We start from the raw sequence: 20,274 nt of genomic DNA, 5'->3' as shown, positions 1-20,274 counted from the left end.
ACGCTATATCACTTCACCTAATTCCACGTGGTAGTGAGTTCCACATTCTCTGCTTCCTGAAATGCTTATTGGATTTATCAGTGACCATTATAGATTTCCTCATCCGTGGGTGTTGCTGGCTAGACCAGCATTTATTGTCCATCCCTAATTGCCCTTAAGGTGGTGGTAGTGAGCCGCCTTCTTGAACCACTGCAGCCTCTGTGGCTTAGGTACATCCACAGTGCTGTCGTGGGGAGATACACAATGCTGCCACTGTGTGTTGGTGGTGGAGGGAGTGAATGTTTGTGAATGGGGAGCTCATTGGGCTGCTTTGTCCTGGATGGTGTTAAGATACCGGACTCGGCCCGGACTTTTGTTTGGATGCCGGATGAGATCCCCAAATATTTTTTAATTTGTAAAGCTGAGGAAAGGATACCTCAGCCCCGGAGCGGTGACTCTGACCAATAGGCATCTTTCATGTGAAAACAAACTTTCAACACAGAATTAACCACATTAATATCAAAGAAATAGCTTTACAATTATCAGTTGAACAGTTTCTCAATAAAAGGAAAACTTTGAATTTCTTATCTCCATCTGTCACGAATTCCAATTAAGCAATCCAATAAAGTTCAAATGCCACTCATAAATACAGTGAAAAACAGATTACTTGGCGAGATAGAGAGAAACCCTTTTCAGGAGCTACCTAAATTTCCTTCTGTCCTGTCAAGACTCTTCTGCCCAACTCAGTAGCATTTGGCAAAACTGCAAACGACAGACAGATCTGGCTCCTCCCATTAATTATATCATCAGTATCCCACTAAGATGGCCCATCTTAAATAGGATTAAATATAACCCCTCACAAATGATCTACTCTCCAGGGAACTTCCAGCAAACAAAACAATACCCCATTATCCATCTCTCTGTAAACTTAAATGGTTAAAATCGATCATTACCTCTCCTTTTACAACTTAATTACAAATTACAACTTTAGTAGACACACTGCCTGTATGTATTTTAAAACCAGGGTTTTAATATCACTGCCACAAAAAAGAAATATAATATAACAATTTCTACATTCATCACAATAGCATCAAGCATCTCGAGTGTTGTTGGAGCCGCACTCATCTAGGCAAGTGGAGAGTATTCCAGCACAATCCTGACTTGCATCTTGGAGGTGGTGGAGAGGCTTTCGGGAGGAGTTACTCACTGCAGGATTCGTAGCCTCTGACTTGTCTTGTAGCCAGTGTTTATGTGGCTAGTCTAATTCAGTTTCTGGTCAGTGGTAACCCCAGGATGGTGATAATGGGGGATTCAGCTATGGTCATACCACTGAATGTCATGGAGCGATGGTTAGATTCTCTCTTGCTGGTGATAGTCATTGCCTCGCGCTTGTGTGGTGTGAATGTTACTTGCCACTAGTCATCCCAAGCCTGGATATTGTCTTGCTGCATTCAGACATGGGCTGCTTCAGTATCTAAGGAGCCATGAATGGTGCTGAACATTGTGAAATCATCTGCAATCATCAGCAAACGTTCCCATTTCTAATCTTAGAATGGAACGAAGGTCACTAATGAAGTAATTGAAGACTGTTGGGCTCAGGACACTACCTTGAGGAACTCCTGCAGTGATGGCTTGGAATGGAGATGATTGACCTCCAACCTTCCTTTGTGCTAGGTCTATTCAAACCAATGGAGAGTTTCCCTCTGATTTCCACTGACTCCAGTTTTACTAGGTCTCCTTGATGCCATGTTTATAATGAGTGATCCTGGCGGAACTCAAACTGAGCATCACGAAGGTTATTACTAAGTGCCGCTTGATAGCACTGTTGATGACCTGTTCAATCAGTTTACTGATGATCGAGAGTAGGCTGATGGTGCAGTAATGGGCAGCACAGTAGCACAGTGGTTAGCACCATTGCTTCACAGTACCAGGGCCGATTCCCGGCTTGGGTCACTTTGTGTGCAGAGTCTGCACATTCTCCCCGTGTCTGAGTGGGTTTCCTCCGGGTGCTCCGGTTTCCTCCCACAAGTCCCAAAAGACGTGCTTGTTAAGATGAATTGGACATTCTGAATTCTCCCTCAGTATACCCGAACAGGTGCAGGAATGTGGCGACTCGGAGCTTTTCACAGTAACTTCATTGCACTGTTAATATAAGCCTACTTGTGACACTAATAAAGATAATTATTAAAATTGACCGGGTGGGATTGGTCCTATTTTTGTGTACAGGGCAGACCTGGGCAATTTTCCACATTTCTGGGATAGAAGCCAGTGTTGTAGCTGTACTGGGACAGCTTGGTTAGAGGCACAGCACGTTTTGGAGCACAGGTCTTCAGTACTATTGCCGAAAACTTCTAAGGCCCATAGTCTTTGCAATATCCAGCGTCTTCAGCCGTTTCTTGATATCATGTGGGGTGAATCGAATTGGCTTACGACTGGAATCTGCATTGCTGGCACCTCCAGAGGAGGCAGAGATCCACTCGGTACTTCTGGCTGACGATTGTTGCTAACGTCTTATCTTTCGCACAGATGTGCTGGGCTCCTCCATCATTGAGGATGGGGATATTTGTGAAGCCTCCTCCTCCAGTGATTTATTTCATTGTCCACCACGATTTACTGCTGGATGTGGCAGGAGTGCAGAGCTTAGATCTGATTAATTGGTTGTGGGGTTACTTAGCTCTGTCTATCACTTGCTGTTGGCACACATTTGTTCTGTGTTGTAGCTTCACCAGGTTGAAACCTCATTTTTCGGAATGCCTGGAGCGGTTCCTGGCATAGAACAATACAGCACAGAACAGGCCCTTCGGCCCTCGATGTTGTGCCGAGCATTGTCCGAAACCATGATCAAGCTATCCAACTCCTTGTCATTCTGGTGTGCTCCATGTGCCTATCCAATAACCGCTTGAAAGTTCCTAAAGTGTCCAACTCCACTATCACAGCAGGCAGTCCATTCCACACCCTAATCACTCTGAGTAAAGAACCTACCTCTGACATCCCTCCTATATCTCCCACCCTGAATCGTATAGTTATGCCCCCTTGTAATAGCTACATCCACCCGAGGAAATAGCCTCTGAACGTCTATCCCCCTCATTATCTTTTCAACCTCTATTAAGTCGCCTCTCATCCTCCTCCGTTCCAAAGAGAAAAGCCTCCCTCAACCTTTCCTCATAAGACCTATCCTGCAAACCAGGCAGCATCCTGGTAAACCTACTTTGCACCCTTTCCAATGCTTCCACATCCTTCCTATAATGAGGTGACCAGAACTGCACACAATACTCCAAATGTGGTCTCACCAGGGTCATGTATAGTTGCAGCATAACCTCACGGCTCTTAAACTCAAGCCCCCTGTTAATAAACGCTAACACACTATAAGCCTTCTTCACGACTCTATCCACTTGAGTGGCAACCTTCAGAGATCTGTGGACATGAACCCCAAGATCTCTCTGTTCCTCCACATTCCTCAGAACCCTGCCGTTGACCCTGTAATCCGCATTCAATTTTTTTCTACCAAAATGAATCACCTTGCACTTATCAGGGTTAACTCCATCTGCCATTTCTTGGCCCAGCTCTGGATCCTATCAATGTCTCTTTTCAGCCTACAACAGCCCTCCACCTCATCCACTACTCCACCAATCTTGGTGTCATCAGCAAATTTACTGACCCACCCTTCAGCCCCCTCCTCCAAGTCATTGATAAAAATCACAAATAGCAGAGGACCCAGCACTGATCCCTGTGGTACACCGCTGGTAACTGGTCTGCAGTCTGAAAATGTTCCATCCACCACCACCCTCTGTCTTCTATGTGATAGCCAGCTACTTATCCAATTGGTCAAATTTCCCTCTATCCCATACCTCCTTACTTTCTTCATGAGCCAACCATGGGAAACCTTATCAAACGCCTGACTAAAATCCATGTATTCGACATCAACTGCTCTACCTTCATCAACACACTTAGTTACCTCCTCAAAGAATTCAATCAAATTTGTGAGGCAAGACTTACCCTTCACGAATCCGTGTTGACAATCCCGGATTAAGCTGCATCTTTCCAAATGGTCATAAATCCTATCCTTCAGGACCTTTTCCATTATCTTCCCGACCACCGAAGTAAGACTAACCGGCCTATAATTACTATGGTCATTCCTATTCCCTTTCTTGAACAGAGGAACAACATTCGTCACTCTCCAGTCCTCTGGCACTATCCCCGTGGACAGCGAGGACCCAAATATCAAAGCCAAAGGCTCTGCAATCTCATCCCTTGCCTCCCAAAGAATCCTTGGGTATATCCCATCTGGCCCAGGGGACTTGTCGACCCTCAGGTTTTTCAAAATTGCTAATACATCCTTCCTCAGAACATCTACTTCCTCCAGCCTACCCGCCTGAATCACACTCTCATCCTAAAATACATGACCCCTCTCTCCTTTGTGAACACTGAAGAAAAGTATTCATTCAACGCCTCTTCTATTTCTTCTGACTCCATGCACAAGTTCCCACTACTGTCCTTGACCGGCCCTACCCTCACCCTGGTCATTCTTTTATTTCTCACACAAGAGTAAAAAGCCTTGGGGTTTTCCTTGATCCGACCCGCCAAAGACGTCTCATGCCCCCTCCTAGCTCTCCTAAGCCCTTTTTTCAGCTCATTCCTTGCTACCTTGTAACCCTCAAGCGACCCTACTGAACCTTGTTTTCTCATCCTTACATAAGCCTCCTTCTTCCTCTTGACAAGACATTCAACCTCTTTTGTGAACCATGGTTCCCTCACACGGCCATTTCCTCCCTGCCTGACAGGGACATGCCTATCAAGGACACGCAGCATTTGTTCCTTGAACAAGCTCCACTTTTCATTTGTGCCTTTCCCGGACAGTTTCGGGTTCCATCTTATGCTCCCTAATTCTTGCCTAATCGCATCATAATTACCCCTCCCCCAATTATAAACCTTGCCCTGCCATATGGCCCTAGTCCTCTCCATTGCAATAGTGAAAGACACCGAATTGTGGTCACTATCTCCAAAGTGCTCTCCCACAACCAAATCTAACACTTGGCCCGGTTCATTACCCAGTACCAAATCCAATGTGGCCGCCCCTCTTGTCGGCCTATCCACATATTGTGTCAGGAAACCCTCCTGCACACACTGTACAAAAACTGCCCCATTCGAACTGTTCGACCTATAGAGGTTCCAATCAATATTTGGAAAGTTAAAGTCACCCATGACAACAACCCGGAGACCTCCACACCTATCCATAATCTGTTTTGCAATTTCTTCCTCCACATCTCTATTACTATTTGGGGGCCTATAGAAAACTCCTAACAATGTGACCACTCCTTTCCTATTTCTAACTTTGGCACATATTACCTCAGTAGGCAGACCCCCTTCAAACTGCCTTTCTGCAGCAGTTAAACTATCCTTGATTAACAATGCTACTCCGCCACCTCTTTTACCACCCTCCCTACTCTTACTGAAACATCTATACCCCGGAACTTCCAACAACCATTCCTGTCCCTGTTCTAACCATGTCTCCGTAATGGCCACAACATCGTAGCCCCAAGTATCAATCCACGCTCCAAGTTCACCTACCTTATTCCGGATTCTCCTTTCATTGAAGTAGACACACTTCAACGCACCTTTCTGTCTGCCGGTATACTCCTGCGACCTTGAAACCCTCCTCAGTACCTCACTACTCTCGACACTGGCTTCTTGACAACAGCTCATTTTCACAGCCGCCTGACAAATTAGTTTAAACCCCCCCCCCGAAGAGCCGTAGCAAATTTCCCTCCCAGGATATTGGTGCCCCTCTGGTTCAGGTGCAAACCGTCCTGTCTGTACAGGTCCCACCTTCCCCAGAATGTGCTCCAATTAGCCACGTACCTGAAACCCTCCCTCCTACACCATCCCTGCAGCCACGTTTATATCTGCACTCTCTCCCTGTTCCTCACCTCACTAGCACGTGGCACCGGCAACAAACCAGAGATGACAACGTGGTTTGTCCTGGCTCTCGGCTTCCACCCTAGCTCCCTAAATTCCTGTTTTAAATCCCCGTCCCTTCTCTTACCTATGTCGTTGGTACCGATGTGTACCACGACTTGTGACTGCTCCCCCTCCCCTTTAAGGATTCTGAAAACACGGTCCGAGACGTCACAGACCCTGGCACCTGGGAGGCAACATACCATCCTCTTTCGTTGCCACAGAACAGTCTACCTGTCTCTCTAACTATCGAGTCCCCAATAACTACTGCTCTCCTGCTCTCCCTCCTTCCCTTCTGAGCCACAGGGACGGACTCAGTGCTGGAGATCCGTTCACCGTGGCTTACCCCTGGTAGGTCGCCCCCTCAACAGGATCCAAAACGTTATACTTGTTGCTGAGGGGAACGACCACAGGGGATCCCTGCACTGACTGCTTCCTCCCAGCCCCTCTCACCGTCACCCAGCTACCTTGATTCTTCGGAGTAACTACATCCCTGAAGCTACTATCTATGACCACCTCTGTCTCCCGAATGATCCGAAGTTCATCCAGTTCCAGCTCCAGTTCCCTAATGCGGTTTCGGAGGAGCTGGAGATGGGTGCACTTCCCACAGGTGAAATCAGCAGGGACACTGACAGCGTCCCTCACTTCAAACATCCCGCAGGAGGAACACTGCACTGCCTTCCCTGTCATCCCCTCTAGATAAAAATAGAAAAAGAAAGCTTACCTGTTATTCACTCTACCCCTTAGGTTAAAGGAGTTGGAAGGGTGGGGGGCACTACAAGTGTAGTGTCTCGGGTTTCGAAACTGCCCAACTTAAATACAGGTAAAAATAAAACACTTAACCGGCAACCACTGCGCCCCGCACAAGAACAGCAATCAGCTGTTATGGGCCTGCGCAAACAATTTAAATCTTTACTACTTACCCAGCAGTCACTCTGTCCTCCGACCGGATTCAGCTGGAAACTCCCAACAGTAAGTTTTTTTTTTTAATTTACTCCCCTTCTCAGCAAGCACTCACTCAGCAATCACTGTGCCCGCACGATTACACCTCAGGGAAAAGAAAAACTGCTGACCAGTCACCAGCCAATCACTTACCTGCAGGCTGTGATGTCACGGTTCAACTTCAGGTTAACACCAGGTTAAAGTCCAACAGGTTTGTTTCGATGTCACTAGCTTTCGGAGCGCTGCTCCTTCCTCAGGTGAATGAAGAGGTATGTTCCAGAAACACATATATAGTCAAATTCAAAGATGCCAAAGATATTTTGGTTAGAGGAGGAGGTCGGGAGGGAAACACTGAAGTGTTTCGGGTTTAACTGTTACTTGACAACAGCTCCTCCACAAACCACCTTCAAGATACGGTGACCACAATGCACTGATGCAAATTTTCCCCGCAACAACCAATCAGCAGCTCCACTCTACTGCCCTCTGCTGGATGCTTGCCTTCACTGGAACACCTAGGGTGGCTTGCTCAGGTACACCTTCTGGATGCAGTGACCGCAATGCACTGATGCAAATTTTCCCCGCATGTTCTGCATTCTTCATTGGACCAGGGTTGATTCCCTGGCTTGGCGGTAATGGTAGAGTGGGGGATATGCCAGGTCATTGGGTTACAGGTTGTAGCCGAGTACAATTCTGCTGCTGTTGATGGCCCACAGCACCTCATGGATGCCCAGACTTTCTGTTCGAAGTCTATCCCATTTAGCAGTTGTGCCACACAACATGATGGACGGTATCCTCAATGTGAAGATGGGGCTTTGTTTCCACAAGGTCTGAGTGGTGGTCACTCCTACTGATACTGTCATGGATAAATGCACCTGTGACAGACAGGTTGGTATGGATCATGTCAAGTAAATTCTCCAATCTTGTTGGTTCCCTCGCCACCTGCCGCAGACCCAGTCTTGCAACCTTGACCTTTTGGACCCAGCCAGCCCGGTCAGTCGTGCTGCAGATGTCAGTGGGGAGGACTTTGCAGCGACGACAGGACTGGGTTTGCTGTTGGCATTTCTGGTGCCAAGGCCAATGACAGGCGGTCTGTCCAGTTTCATTTCTTTTTATTCAGTTTGTAGCTCAGTCATTTTGAGGGCAGTTAAGGGTGAACCACACGGCTGTGGGTCTGTAGTCACATGCAGATATTCTTCCCTAAAAAAGACTTTCGTCCATCAGATGGGTTTCTGTCTTTTTAATTGCAGATTTTGATTGAACTCAAATGTCACCATCTGCCGTGATGGAATTCGGATCCAGATTCCCAGAGCCTTACCCTGGGTCTCTAGGTTACTAGTCCAGTGACAATAGCACTTTAGCACCACTTCCCCCTAATTTTGGATTGTATTATCGAAGTACCAAGAATGCCGTTTTAAGGTCACCAGGCTGTGGGCCCTGACAATACTCCAGCAATAGGACTGAAGATTTGTGCTCCAGAACTTGCCGCACCCCTAGCCAAGCTGTCCCAGTACAGCTACAACACTGGCATCTACCCGGCAATGTGGAAAATTTCTCAGGTGTGCCCTGTACACAAAAAGCAGGACAAATTCAACCCGGCCAATTACCGCCCTCTCAGTCTGCTCAATCATCAGTAAAGTGATGGAAGGAGTCATCAACAGTGCTATCAAGAGGCACTTACTCAGCAATAACCTGTTCATTGACGCTCAGTTTGGATTCCGCCAGGGTCACTCAGCTCCTGACCTCATTACAGCCTTGGTTCAAACATGGAGAAAAGAGCTGAATGCCAGAGGTGAGGTGAGAGTGACTGCCCTTGACGTCAGCATTTGAGCGAGTGAGGCATCAAGGAGCCCTAGCAAAACTGGAGTCAATGGGAGTCGGGGGAAAACTGCCCATTGGCTGGAGTCATGCCCGGCACAAAGGAAGATGGGTGTGGTGGTTGGAGGTCAATCACCTCAGCTCCAGGATAGCACTGCAGGAGTTCCTCAGGGTAGTGTCCAAGGCCCAACCATCTTCAGCTGCTTCATCAATCACCTTCCTCCCAAAACACGGTCAGAAGTGGGGATGTTTGCGGATGACTGCACAGCGTTCAGCACCATTCTCAACACCTCAGATAATGAAGCAGTCCGTGTCCAAATCCAGAAAGCCCTGGACAATATCCAGGCTTCGGCTGACAAGTGGCAAGTTGTGCTCCACAAGTACCAGGCATTGACCATCTCCAATAAACGAGAATCAAACGATCGCTCCTTGACATTCAATGGCATTACCATCACTCAATGTTCCGCTATCAATATCCTGGGAGACACCATTGATCAGAAACTGAACTGAACTAGCCATATTAATACTGTGGCTACAAGAATAGGCCAGAGGTGGGCAGCACGGTGGCGCAGTGGTTAGCATTGCTGCCTCACGGTGCTGAGGTCCCAGGTTCGATCCCGGCTCTGGGTCACTGTCCGTGTGGAGTTTGCACATTCTCCCGGTGTTTGCGTGGGTTTCGCCCCCACAACCCAAAGATGTGCAGGCTAGGCGGATTGGCCACGCTAAATTGGAAAAAATGAATTGGATACTCTAAATTTATTTATAAAAAATAAAAGAGTAGGCCAGAGGCTATGAGTCCTGCGGCGAGTAACTCACCTCCTGACTCCCCAAAGCCGCTTACAAAGCACAAACAAGTCAGGAGTGTGGTGGAATATTTTCCACTTGCCTGGGTGAGTGCAGTTCCAACAACAAAGAAACTCAACACCATCCAGGACAAAGCAGCCCCGCTTGATTGCTCCCCCTCCCACAAGCATTCACTCCCTCCACCACCAACGCACAGTGGCAGCCATGTGTGCACCACCTACAAGATGCACTGCAGGAACTCACCAAGGCTCCTTTGGCAGCACCTTCCAAACCCACGACTTCTACCACCCAGAAGGACAAGGGCTGCAGATACCTGGGAACCCCACCACCTGGAGGTTCCCCTGCAAGTCACTCACCACCTCGGCTTGGAAATTATCCGGCATTCCTTCACGGTCGCGGAGTCAAATTCCTGGAACAAAATCCCAAACAGCACTTTGCCCGTGCCTACACCACATGGACTGCAGCAGTTCAAGAAGGTAACTCACCACCACCTTCTCAAGAGCAATTCGGGGTAGGCGACAAATGCTGGTCTAACCAGCGACTCACTCATCTCGCAAAAAATGAATTACTTTTTTTTAATTTTTTAAGGAATTACAACTACCCATACAAATGCACTGAAATACACAAAGTATCCTGCCAAAGAACTCACCAGGCAACACAGGCCAGAATGGTTTGCAGACAAGAGAGGATTATTTTTAAAGTAGAGCCCATGTGAGACTCAAAACTGAATCTTCACTGAATCTGAATTCTTCGTGGAAAATCATGTCTCACAAATTTGATTGAGTTTTTTGAGGGAGTGACCAAGAAGGTAGATGAGGGCAGTGCAGTAGACGTTGTCTACATGGACTTTAGCAAAGCCTTTGACAAGGTACCGCATGGTAGGTTGTTGCAGAAGGTTAAAGCTCACGGGATCCAGGGTGAGGTTGCCAATTGGATTCAAAATTGGCTGGACGACAGAAGGCAGAGGGTGGTTGTAGAGGGTTGTTTTTCAAACTGGAGGCCTGTGACCAGTGGTGTGCCTCAGGGATCGGTGCTGGGTCCACTGTTATTTGTGATTTATATTAATGATTTGGATGAGAATTTAGGAGGCATGGTTAGTAAGTTTGCAGATGACACCAAGATTGGTGGCACAGTGGATAGTGAAGAAGGTTATCTAGGATTGCAACGGGATCTTGATCAATTAGGCCAGTGGGCCGACGAATGGCAGATGGAGTTTAATTTAGATAAATGTGAGGTGATGCATTTTGGCAGATCGAATCAGGCCAGGACCTACTCAGTTAATGGTATGGCGTTGGGGAGAGTTATAGAACAAAGAGATCTAGGAGTACAGGTTCATAGCTCCTTGAAGGTGGAGTCGCAGGTGGACAGGGCGGTGAAGAAGGCATTCGGCATGCTTGGTTTCATTGGTCAGAACATTGAATATAGGAGTTGGGGCGTCTTGTTGAAGTTGTACAAGACATTGGTACGGCCACACTTGGAATACTGTGTGCAGTTCTGGTCACCCTATTATAGAAAGGATATTATTAAACTAGAAAGAGTGCAGAAAAGATTTACTAGGATGTTGCCGGGACTTGATGGTTTGAGTTATAAGGAGAGGCTGGATAGACTGGGACTTTTTTCCCTGGAGCGTAGGAGGCTTAGGGGTGATCTTATAGAGGTCTATAAAATAATGAGGGGCATAGATAAGGTAGATAGTCAACATCTTTTCCCAAAGGTAGGGGAGTCTAAAACTAGAGGGCATAGGTTTAAGGTGAGAGGGGAGAGATTCAGAAGGGCCCAGAGGGGCAATTTCTTCACTCAGAGGGTAGTGAGTGTCTGGAATGGGCTGCCAGAGGTAGTAGTAGAGGCGGGTACAATTGTGTCTTTCAAAAAGCATTTAGATGGTTACATGGGTAAGATGGGTATAGAGGGTTATGGGCCAAGTGCGGGCAACTGGGACTAGCTTAATGGTAAAAACTGGGCGGCATGGACTGGTTGGGCCGAAGGGCCTGTTTCCATGCTGTAAACTTCTATGATTCTATGATTCTATGATTCACGTGCTTACCATGAGGGAACCTGCGCAGCGACCGCTGTACATCCAGGAGCACCTGGTTGTAGTCTTTGTGGCCTTCCCTTATATCCTTGCCTTAAAAGGAGAGTATATGTTAGTTTTTAAACCAAGTGTTTGAATTTTCTTCCAGAGACATGCAACCCTCCTCACCCTGACCCCAGCTCTGCAAACAGTGCCACAGGAATGTGTGCCCCAGCTGAGCCTCTCTGCTTGTCCCCAGGCTTCGCTCGGCCTGACAACATGGCCCAGGACCAGAACACGTGGGGATTTGGCAGCTGAAGCCAAAACAAGGAAACAGTTTACAGCTTATTCTATGGTTCACGTCGTCTAAGTGTACCATGTGCGGTGTCCTCTACCTCATGTCCAGCAGGTACGGCAGACAATAATGCTGATGTATGTGCCATCGTTCAGTTTGGTATTGAAGGGTATGATTTTGTCAAGTGAAAAGATTAGCAGTGCCCAGGCTGCATGCAGCTATAATACTAGAAACACGACCAGGGATGTACTTCTGAGGCTGTAGAAGGCTCTGGTCAGACCCAATTTGTGAGCAGTTTTGGACCCCGTATCTAAGGAAGGAGGTGCTGGATTTGGAAAGGGTCCAGAGGAGGTTCACAAGAATGATCCCTGGAATGAAGAACTTGCCGTATGAGGAACGGTTGAGGACTCTGGGTCTGTACTCGTTGGAATTTAGAAGGATGAGGGGGGATCTTATTGAAACTTACAGGATACTGCGAGGCCTGGATAGAGTGGACGTGGAGAGGTTGTTTCCACATGTAGGAAAAGCTGGAAGCAGAGGACACCATCTCAGACTAAAGGGACGATCCTTTAAAACAGAGATGAGGAGCAATTTCTTCAGCCAGAGGGTGGTGACTCTGTGTAACTCTTTGCCGCAGAAGACTGTGGAGGCCAATTCACTGAGTGTCTTTAAGAGATAGATAGGTTCTTGATTAATACGGGGATCAGGGGTTACGGGGAGAAGGCAGGAGAATGGGGATAAGAAAATATCAGCCATGATTGAATAGCGGAGCAGACTCGATGGGCCGAGTGGCCTAATTCTGCTCCTATGTCTTATGGTCTTATAACAAGGATATTAAAAGCCACAAGAAAGTGGGTAGCATAGATTTTCCACGATAAATGCAGGGATGGGAAGCTATGGGGAGAAAAAGGGAGAAAGAAAAAGGGAGAGAAAGAGAGAGAGAGAGAGAGAAAGAAATGAAATGAAATTTGCTTATTGTCACAAGTAGGCTTCAAATGAAGTTTGTGAAAACCCCTAGTCGCCACATTCCGGCGCCTGTTCGGGGAGGCTGTTTCGGGAATTGAACTGTGCTGCTGGCCTGCCTTGGTCTGCTTTCAAAGCCAGCGATTTAGCCGTATGAGAGCAAGAGAGCGAAAGAGAGCGAAAGGAAGAGCGCGAAAGGAAGAGCGCGAAAGGAAGAGCGCGAAAGGAAGAGCGCGAAAGGAAGAGCGCGAAAGGAAGAGCGCGAAAGGAAGAGCGCGAAAGGAAGAGCGCGAAAGGAAGAGCGCGAAAGGAAGAGCGCGAAAGGAAGAGCGCGAAAGGAAGAGCGCGAAAGGAAGAGCGCGAAAGGAAGAGCGCGAAAGGAAGAGCGCGAAAGGAAGAGCGCGAAAGGAAGAGCGCGAAAGGAAGAGCGCGAAAGGAAGAGCGCGAAAGGAAGAGCGCGAAAGGAAGAGCGCGAAAGGAAGAGCGCGAAAGGAAGAGCGCGAAAGGAAGAGCGCGAAAGGAAGAGCGCGAAAGGAAGAGCGCGAAAGGAAGAGCGCGAAAGGAAGAGCGCGAAAGGAAGAGCGCGAAAGGAAGAGCGCGAAAGGAAGAGCGCGAAAGGAAGAGCGCGAAAGGAAGAGCGCGAAAGGAAGAGCGCGAAAGGAAGAGCGCGAAAGGAAGAGCGCGAAAGGAAGAGCGCGAAAGGAAGAGCGCGAAAGGAAGAGCGCGAAAGGAAGAGCGCGAAAGGAAGAGCGCGAAAGGAAGAGCGCGAAAGGAAGAGCGCAAAAGAGCGAGCGCAAAAGAGCGAGCGCAAAAGAGCGAGCGCAAAAGAGCGAGCGCAAAAGAGCGAGCGCAAAAGAGCGAGCGCAAAAGAGCGAGCGCAAAAGAGCGAGCGCAAAAGAGCGCAAAAGAGCGAGCGCAAAAGAAAGAGCGCAAAAGAGCGCGAAAGAAAGAGCACGAAAGAGCGAGCGCAAAAGAGCGAGCGCAAAAGAGCGAGCGCAAAAGAGCGAGCGCAAAAGAGCGAGCGCAAAAGAGCGAGCGCAAAAGAGCGAGCGCAAAAGAGCGAGCGCAAAAGAGCGAGCGCAAAAGAGCGAGCGCAAAAGAGCGAGCGCAAAAGAGCGAGCGCAAAAGAGCGAGCGCAAAAGAGCGAGCGCAAAAGAGCGAGCGCAAAAGAGCGAGCGCAAAAGAGCGAGCGCAAAAGAGCGAGCGCAAAAGAGCGAGCGCAAAAGAGCGAGCGCAAAAGAGCGAGCGCAAAAGAGCGAGCGCAAAAGAGCGCAAAAGAAAGAGCGCAAAAGAGCACGAAAGAGCGAGCGCAAAAGAGCGAGCGCAAAAGAGCGAGCGCAAAAGAGCGAGCGCAAAAGAGCGAGCGCAAAAGAGCGAGCGCAAAAGAGCGAGCGCAAAAGAGCGAGCGCAAAAGAGCGAGCGCAAAAGAGCGAGCGCAAAAGAGCGAGCGCAAAAGAGCGAGCGCAAAAGAGCGAGCGCAAAAGAGCGAGCGCAAAAGAGCGAGCGCAAAAGAGCGAGCGCAAAAGAGCGAGCGCAAAAGAGCGAGCGAGAAAGAGCGAGAAAGAAAGAGCGAGAAAGAAAGAGCGCAAAAGAGCGAGCGCAAAAGAGCGAGCGCAATAGAGCGAGCGCAATAGAGCGAGCGCAAAAGAGCGAGCGCAAAAGAGCGAGCGCAAAAGAGCGATAAAGAAAGAGCGATAAAGAAAGAGCGATAAAGAAAGAGCGATAAAGAAAGAGCGATAAAGAAAGAGCGATAAAGAAAGAGCGATAAAGAAAGAGCGATAAAGAAAGAGCGCAAAAGAGTGCAAGAGCGCGAAAGAGCGCAAAAGAAAGAGCGCAAAAGAGCGCGAAAGAAAGAGCGCGAAAGAAAGAGCGCAAAAGAAAGAGCGCAAAAGAAAGAGCGCAAAAGAAAGAGCGCAAAAGAGCGCAAAAGAAAGAGCGCAAAAGAAAGAGCGCAAAAGAAAGAGCGCAAAAGAAAGAGCGCAAAAGAGCGCAAAAGAGCGCAAAAGAGCGAGCGCAAAAGAGCGAGCGCAAAAGAGCGAGCGCAAAAGAGCGAGCGCAAAAGAGCGAGCGCAAAAGAGCGAGCGCAAAAGAAAGAGCGCAAAAGAAAGAGCGCAAAAGAAAGAGCGCAAAAGAAAGAGCACAAAAGAAAGAGCGCAAAAGAAAGAGCGCGAAAGAAAGAGCGCGAAAGAAACAGCACGAAAGAGCGCGAAAGAAAGAGCACGAAAGAGCGAGCGCGAAAGAGCGAGCGCAAAAGAGCGAGCGCAAAAGAGCGAGCGCAAAAGAGCGAGCGCAAAAGAGCGAGCGCAAAAGAGCGAGAAAGAAAGAGCGAGAAAGAAAGAGCGAGAAAGAAAGAGCGCAAAAGAGCGAGCGCAAAAGAGCGAGCGCAAAAGAGCGAGCGCAAAAGAGCGAGCGCAAAAGAGCGAGCGCAAAAGAGCGAGCGCAAAAGAGCGAGCGCAAAAGAGCGATAAAGAAAGAGCGCAAAAGAGTGCAAGAGCGCGAAAGAGCGCAAAAGAAAGAGCGCAAACGAGCGAGCGCGAAAGAGCGAGCGCAAAAGAGCGAGCGCAAAAGAGCGAGCGCAAAAGAGCGAGCGCAAAAGAGCGAGCGCAAAAGAGCGATAAAGAAAGAGCGATAAAGAAAGAGCGCAAAAGAGTGCAAGAGCGCGAAAGAGCGCAAAAGAAAGAGCGCAAAAGAGCGAGCGCAAAAGAGCGAGCGCAAAAGAGCGAGCGCAAAAGAAAGAGCGCAAAAGAAAGAGCGCAAAAGAAAGAGCGCAAAAGAAAGAGCGCAAAAGAAAGAGCGCAAAAGAAAGAGCGCAAAAGAAAGAGCGCAAAAGAAAGAGCGCAAAAGAAAGAACGCAAAAGAGCGCAAAAGAGCGAGCGCAAAAGAGCGAGCGCAAAAGAGCGAGCGCAAAAGAGCGAGCGCAAAAAAGCGAGCGCAAAAGAAAGAGCGCAAAAGAAAGAGCGCGAAAGAAAGAGCGCGAAAGAAACAGCACGAAAGAGCGCGAAAGAAAGAGCACGAAAGAGCGAACGCGAAAGAGCGAGCGCAAAAGAGCGAGCGCAAAAGAGCGAGCGCAAAAGAGCGAGCGCAAAAGAGCGAGCGCAAAAGAGCGAGCGCAAAAGAGCGAGCGCAAAAGAGCGAGCGCAAAAGAGCGAGCGCAAAAGAGCGAGCGCAAAAGAGCGAGCGCAAAAGAGCGAGCGCAAAAGAGCGAGCGCAAAAGAGCGAGCGCAAAAGAGCGAGCGCGAAAGAGCGCGAAAGAGCGCGAAAGAGCGCGAAAGAGCGCGAAAGAGCGCGAAAGAGCGCGAAAGAGCGCGAAAGAGCGCGAAAGAGCGCGAAAGAGCGCGAAAGAGCGCGAAAGAGCGCGAAAGAGCGAGAAAGAGCGCGAAAGAGCGAGAAAGAGCGAGAAAGAGCGCGAAAGAGCGAGAAAGAGCGAGAAAGAGCGAGAAAGAGCGAGAAAGAGCGAGCGAGAAAGAAAGAGCGCAAAAGAGCGAGCGCAAAAGAGCGAGCGCAAAAGAGCGAGCGCAAAAGAGCGAGCGCAAAAGAGCGAGCGCAAGAGCGAGCGCAAAAGAGCGAGCGCAAAAGAGCGATAAAGAAAGAGCGCGAAAGAGCGCAAAAGAAAGAGCGCGAAAGAAAGAGCGCGAAAGAAAGAGCGCGAAAGAAAGAGCGCGAAAGAAAGAGCGCAAAAGAAAGAGCGCAAAAGAAAGAGCGCAAAAGAGCGAGCGCAAAAGAGCGAGCGCAAAAGAGCGAGCGCAAAAGAGCGAGCGCAAAAGAGCGAGCGCAAAAGAGCGAGCGCAAAAGAGCGAGCGCAAAAGAGCGCAAAAGATAGAGCGCAAAAGACAGAGCGCAAAAGAAAGAGCGCAAAAGAAAGAGCGCAAAAGAAAGAGCGCAAAAGAAAGAGCGCAAAAGAGCGCGAAAGAAAGAGCGCGAAAGAAAGAGCGCGAAAGAAAGAGCGCGAAAGAAAGAGCGCGAAAGAAAGAGCGCGAAAGAAAGAGCGCAAAAGAAAGAGCGCAAAAGAGCGCAAAAGAAAGAGCGCAAAAGAAAGAGCGCAAAAGAAAGAGCGCAAAAGAAAGAGCGCAAAAGAAAGCGCGCGAAAGAAAGCGCGCGAAAGAAAGCGCGCGAAAGAAAGCGCGCGAAAGAAAGCGCGCGAAAGAAAGCACGCGAAAGAAAGAGCGCGAAAGAAAGAGCGCAAAAGAAAGAGCGCGAAAGAAAGAGCGCGAAAGAAAGAGCGCGAAAGAAAAAGAACGAGAAAGAGCAAGTGAGCAAAAGAGACAGAGAGCAAGAGAAGAGCGAGAGAGCAAGAGAAGAGCGAGAGAGCAAGAGAGAGAGAGCGCGCGAGAGAGATTTTACTTGGGTAAAGGTTACAGAACCAAGACAGATAAATGGAGTTTAGGTACAAATCAGCCATGATTTCACGGAGTGGCCTCCCCCATTCCATCAGCAGCATGGTTCATCTTGGACAATAGATATTGATCAAGAAAGTTGAATCCAATAATTGAACACAGCAGAAGTAAATGGACAGAAATAGAAGGATTACATCACTACAGGGGGAGCTGGTCGTAAAAGAATAAAACTGGAAAGAGTTTTCCTCACTCACACCGTACCTGGTTTTGGGGGTAGGTTGTAAACATTCACATTCAGCAGCTTTGGCCAGACCTTCCTGCGGATCTCATCTGTGAGGAGCCCACCCTCGCTAATGGCAGACCGCCTGAGAGTCTCCACATCCACTGGGTCAACGTTCAAGGCTTGATGGATGTCCACGAGTTTCTTCTTTTTCTTCGATTCTGGTTCTGTCGAGCAAAGAAAGTGGTCAATTTTTAGTGGTCAATTTTTAGTGCAGAATCTGTCACCCGAATGTTGTTCAAGCCCAGTCTTGGTGTGAAATTACATCAGGGAGGTATGGGGATCGGGTGGGAAAGCGTCATTGAGGTAGATAGGCAGCCATGATCTGATTGAATGGTGGAGAAGGCTAGATGGGCAGAATGGCCAACTCCTGTTCCTGTGTTGCTACATCCTCACACTGTGCCCATTTAAACTGAGGAAATGAAAGTGTTGCTTCTTCCAAAGCTCCGCTGTATAGAATCATAGAAGTTTACAGCATGGAAACAGGCCCTTCAGCCCAACCAGTCCATGCCGCCCAGTTTTTACCATTAAGCTAGTCCCAGTTGCCCGCACTTGGCCCATAACCCTCTATACCCATCTTACCCATGTAACTATCTAAATGCTTTTTAAAAGACACAATTGTACCCGCCTCTACTACTACCTCTACTACTACTACTACTATCTGGAGAGAGTATATCGAGCTCTTTAACTTAGTGGTGGGTATTACTGTCACCTCAGGCTCATGAAGTTGAGAATTCTATTTCACTTCTTAGACTGCAGTGCATCATTCTCGGGGCTGACAGTTCAGTTATAGGCCTGACGCTTGCAATTTTGTATTTAGTTTTCTGTTTTGTTCCTGATTTTAGGTCTGTATTCAGTATTTCAAGTTACGATGTAGACCTTGCGTGATTGTGCTTTGATTAAATCAAATATTTACTAAATAATAATCAGTTCTGACCTTATTTTCTTCAATGTTTTTATTAAGGATTTTTCATGTTATACAGAAGGTAAGCGTGAACATGCATCGAAAACAAAAATTTATATACACATCAGTAGTCTTCCATTATTTGCATCGGTTGCATTTTATGTATAACTGTTAGTTTCTCATTTTACATTCTCCAGTCGCGTTTGCTTCCAGCTGGTTCCCCTGCTTCGCTCTTCCCCTTTTCTTCCTGATCCCCCCTCCCCTGCTCGTCCACTGCGTACCCTCTTCCCTCATCAGCTCTTATATCCTGTTCCTGTTGGGCTGGCGTGATGCCGTGTATTTTGTTAGCTGTTGGGTATCAGCGAGGTTGAGGCCTATGTTAGCGTGAACGGCAGGGTGCACCTCGCCAGCCAATCTGTGAACATCTCCCGCAGATGCCGTTGTGAATTTTTTGCAGAAGTCCCATTGATCAGTCTGGTCCTGGTGCCTACCCTGCCTGCATGGAGTTGATACTCCCCCTGACCTAAAAGAACAAAGAAAATTACAGCACAGGAACAGGCCCTTCAGTCCTCCCAGCCTGCGCCGATCCAGATCCTTTATCTAAACCTGTCGCCTATTTTCCAAGGATCTACTTCCCTCTGTTCCCCGCCCGTTCATATATCTGTCTAGATGCATCTTAAATGATGCTATCGTGCCCGCCTCTACCACCTCCGCTGGCAAAGCGTTCCAGGCACCCACAACCCTCTGTGTAAAAAACGTTCCACGCACATCTCCCTTAAACTTTCCCCCTCTCACCTTGAAGTCGTGACCCCTTGTATTGACACTCCCACTCTTGGAAAAAGCTTGTTGCTATCCACTGTCCATAGCTCTCATAATTTTGTAAACCTCAATCAGGTCCCCCCTCAACCTCCGTCTTTCCAACGAAAACAATCCTAATCTACTCAACCTTTCTTCATAGCTAGCACCCTCCATACCAGGCAACATCCTGGTGAACCTCCTCTGCACCCTCTCGAAAACATTCACAACCTTCTGGTAATGTGGCGACCAGAACTGCACGCAGTATTCCAAATGTGGCTTAACCAAAGTCCTATACAACTGTAACATGACCTGCCGACTCTTGTACTCAATACCCCGCCCGATGAAGGCAAGCATGCTGTATGCCTTCTTGATCACTCTATCGATCTGCGTTGCCACCTTCAAGGTACAATGGACCTGAGCTCCCAGATCTCTCTGTACATCAATTTTCCCCAGGACTCTTCCATTGACTGTATAGTCCGCTCTTGAATTGGATCTTCCAAAATGCATCACCTCGCATTTGCCTGGATTGAACTTCATCTGCCATTTCTCTGCCCAACTCTCCAATCTGCCTATATTTTGCTGTATTCTCTGACAGTCCCTCTCGCTATCTGCAACTCCACCAATCTTAGTATAATCTGCAAACTTGCTAATCAGACCACCTATACCTTCTACCAGATCATTTATCTATATCATTGACCTCTCTCAGTTCTAGCGGTGCTTCCAGCCCCCGTTTCCAGTCCTCCCCCATGATTGGCATATCCAGTCCATCAAAGAACTGCTTCATCTGGTCGGTCTCGAATGCCTCACTGACCTTTTCTAGCTCCTCTACTAGGTTGCCTCTGCTGTCCCTAATCTGGGCTATTTCCCTTGTGGCTGCCTGCTTTCTCAGCTGGTGAGACCTTTTCACTGGGCCGTTAAGTCCCCTGACGTTCCAGGTGACTACCCTGATGGGGGGGGGGGGCCTTTGTTCCCCCCATTCCTGTGGGTTGCCCCCGCACCTGGTGGACGCCCCGGCACTCCGGGGTTTCCCTTTGTTAGGGAGCCGTCCAAAATGCCCACGGTCACCGTTCTCCCCATGAGGTTGAGTCCCTGCGCTCCAGGATTTATGTCCCTTTGTTCGGGGGCCCTCCAAAGTGGTTGCTTGCGGTGCCTTGTGTTCCAAGTCGCCACATACGGCATGTTGCAGCCAGCCTA

At 48.4% G+C, this 20,274-nt stretch overlaps 2 protein-coding genes across 2 annotated transcripts in view; both read right to left on the bottom strand.

The window, feature by feature from the left end:
• The window catches only part of LOC140425673 (TBC1 domain family member 20), a 75,465-nt gene extending 57,320 nt beyond the window's left edge, over positions 1–18,145 (bottom strand). The window contains exons 1-3 of the mRNA XM_072510171.1: positions 18,124–18,145; positions 17,360–17,545; positions 11,540–11,620 (exon numbers count right to left, since the gene is read on the bottom strand). Coding sequence (XP_072366272.1) covers positions 11,540–11,620; positions 17,360–17,545; positions 18,124–18,145 — 289 coding nt within the window. The remainder of the gene's footprint in view (positions 1–11,539; positions 11,621–17,359; positions 17,546–18,123) is intronic.
• A 99-nt stretch (positions 18,146–18,244) lies between these two features.
• LOC140425672 (NFX1-type zinc finger-containing protein 1-like) overlaps positions 18,245–20,274 on the bottom strand; it is a 75,471-nt gene continuing 73,441 nt past the window's right edge. The window contains exon 13 of the mRNA XM_072510168.1: positions 18,245–18,271. Within this exon, the coding sequence (XP_072366269.1) occupies positions 18,245–18,271 (27 nt within the window). The remainder of the gene's footprint in view (positions 18,272–20,274) is intronic.

The sequence above is a fragment of the Scyliorhinus torazame genome, chromosome 6 (assembly GCF_047496885.1).
Source record: "Scyliorhinus torazame isolate Kashiwa2021f chromosome 6, sScyTor2.1, whole genome shotgun sequence".
Lineage (NCBI taxonomy): Eukaryota > Metazoa > Chordata > Chondrichthyes > Carcharhiniformes > Scyliorhinidae > Scyliorhinus > Scyliorhinus torazame.
The sequence above is the reverse complement of the archived record's forward strand: the minus strand, read 5'-3'. Positions and strand labels throughout refer to the sequence as shown.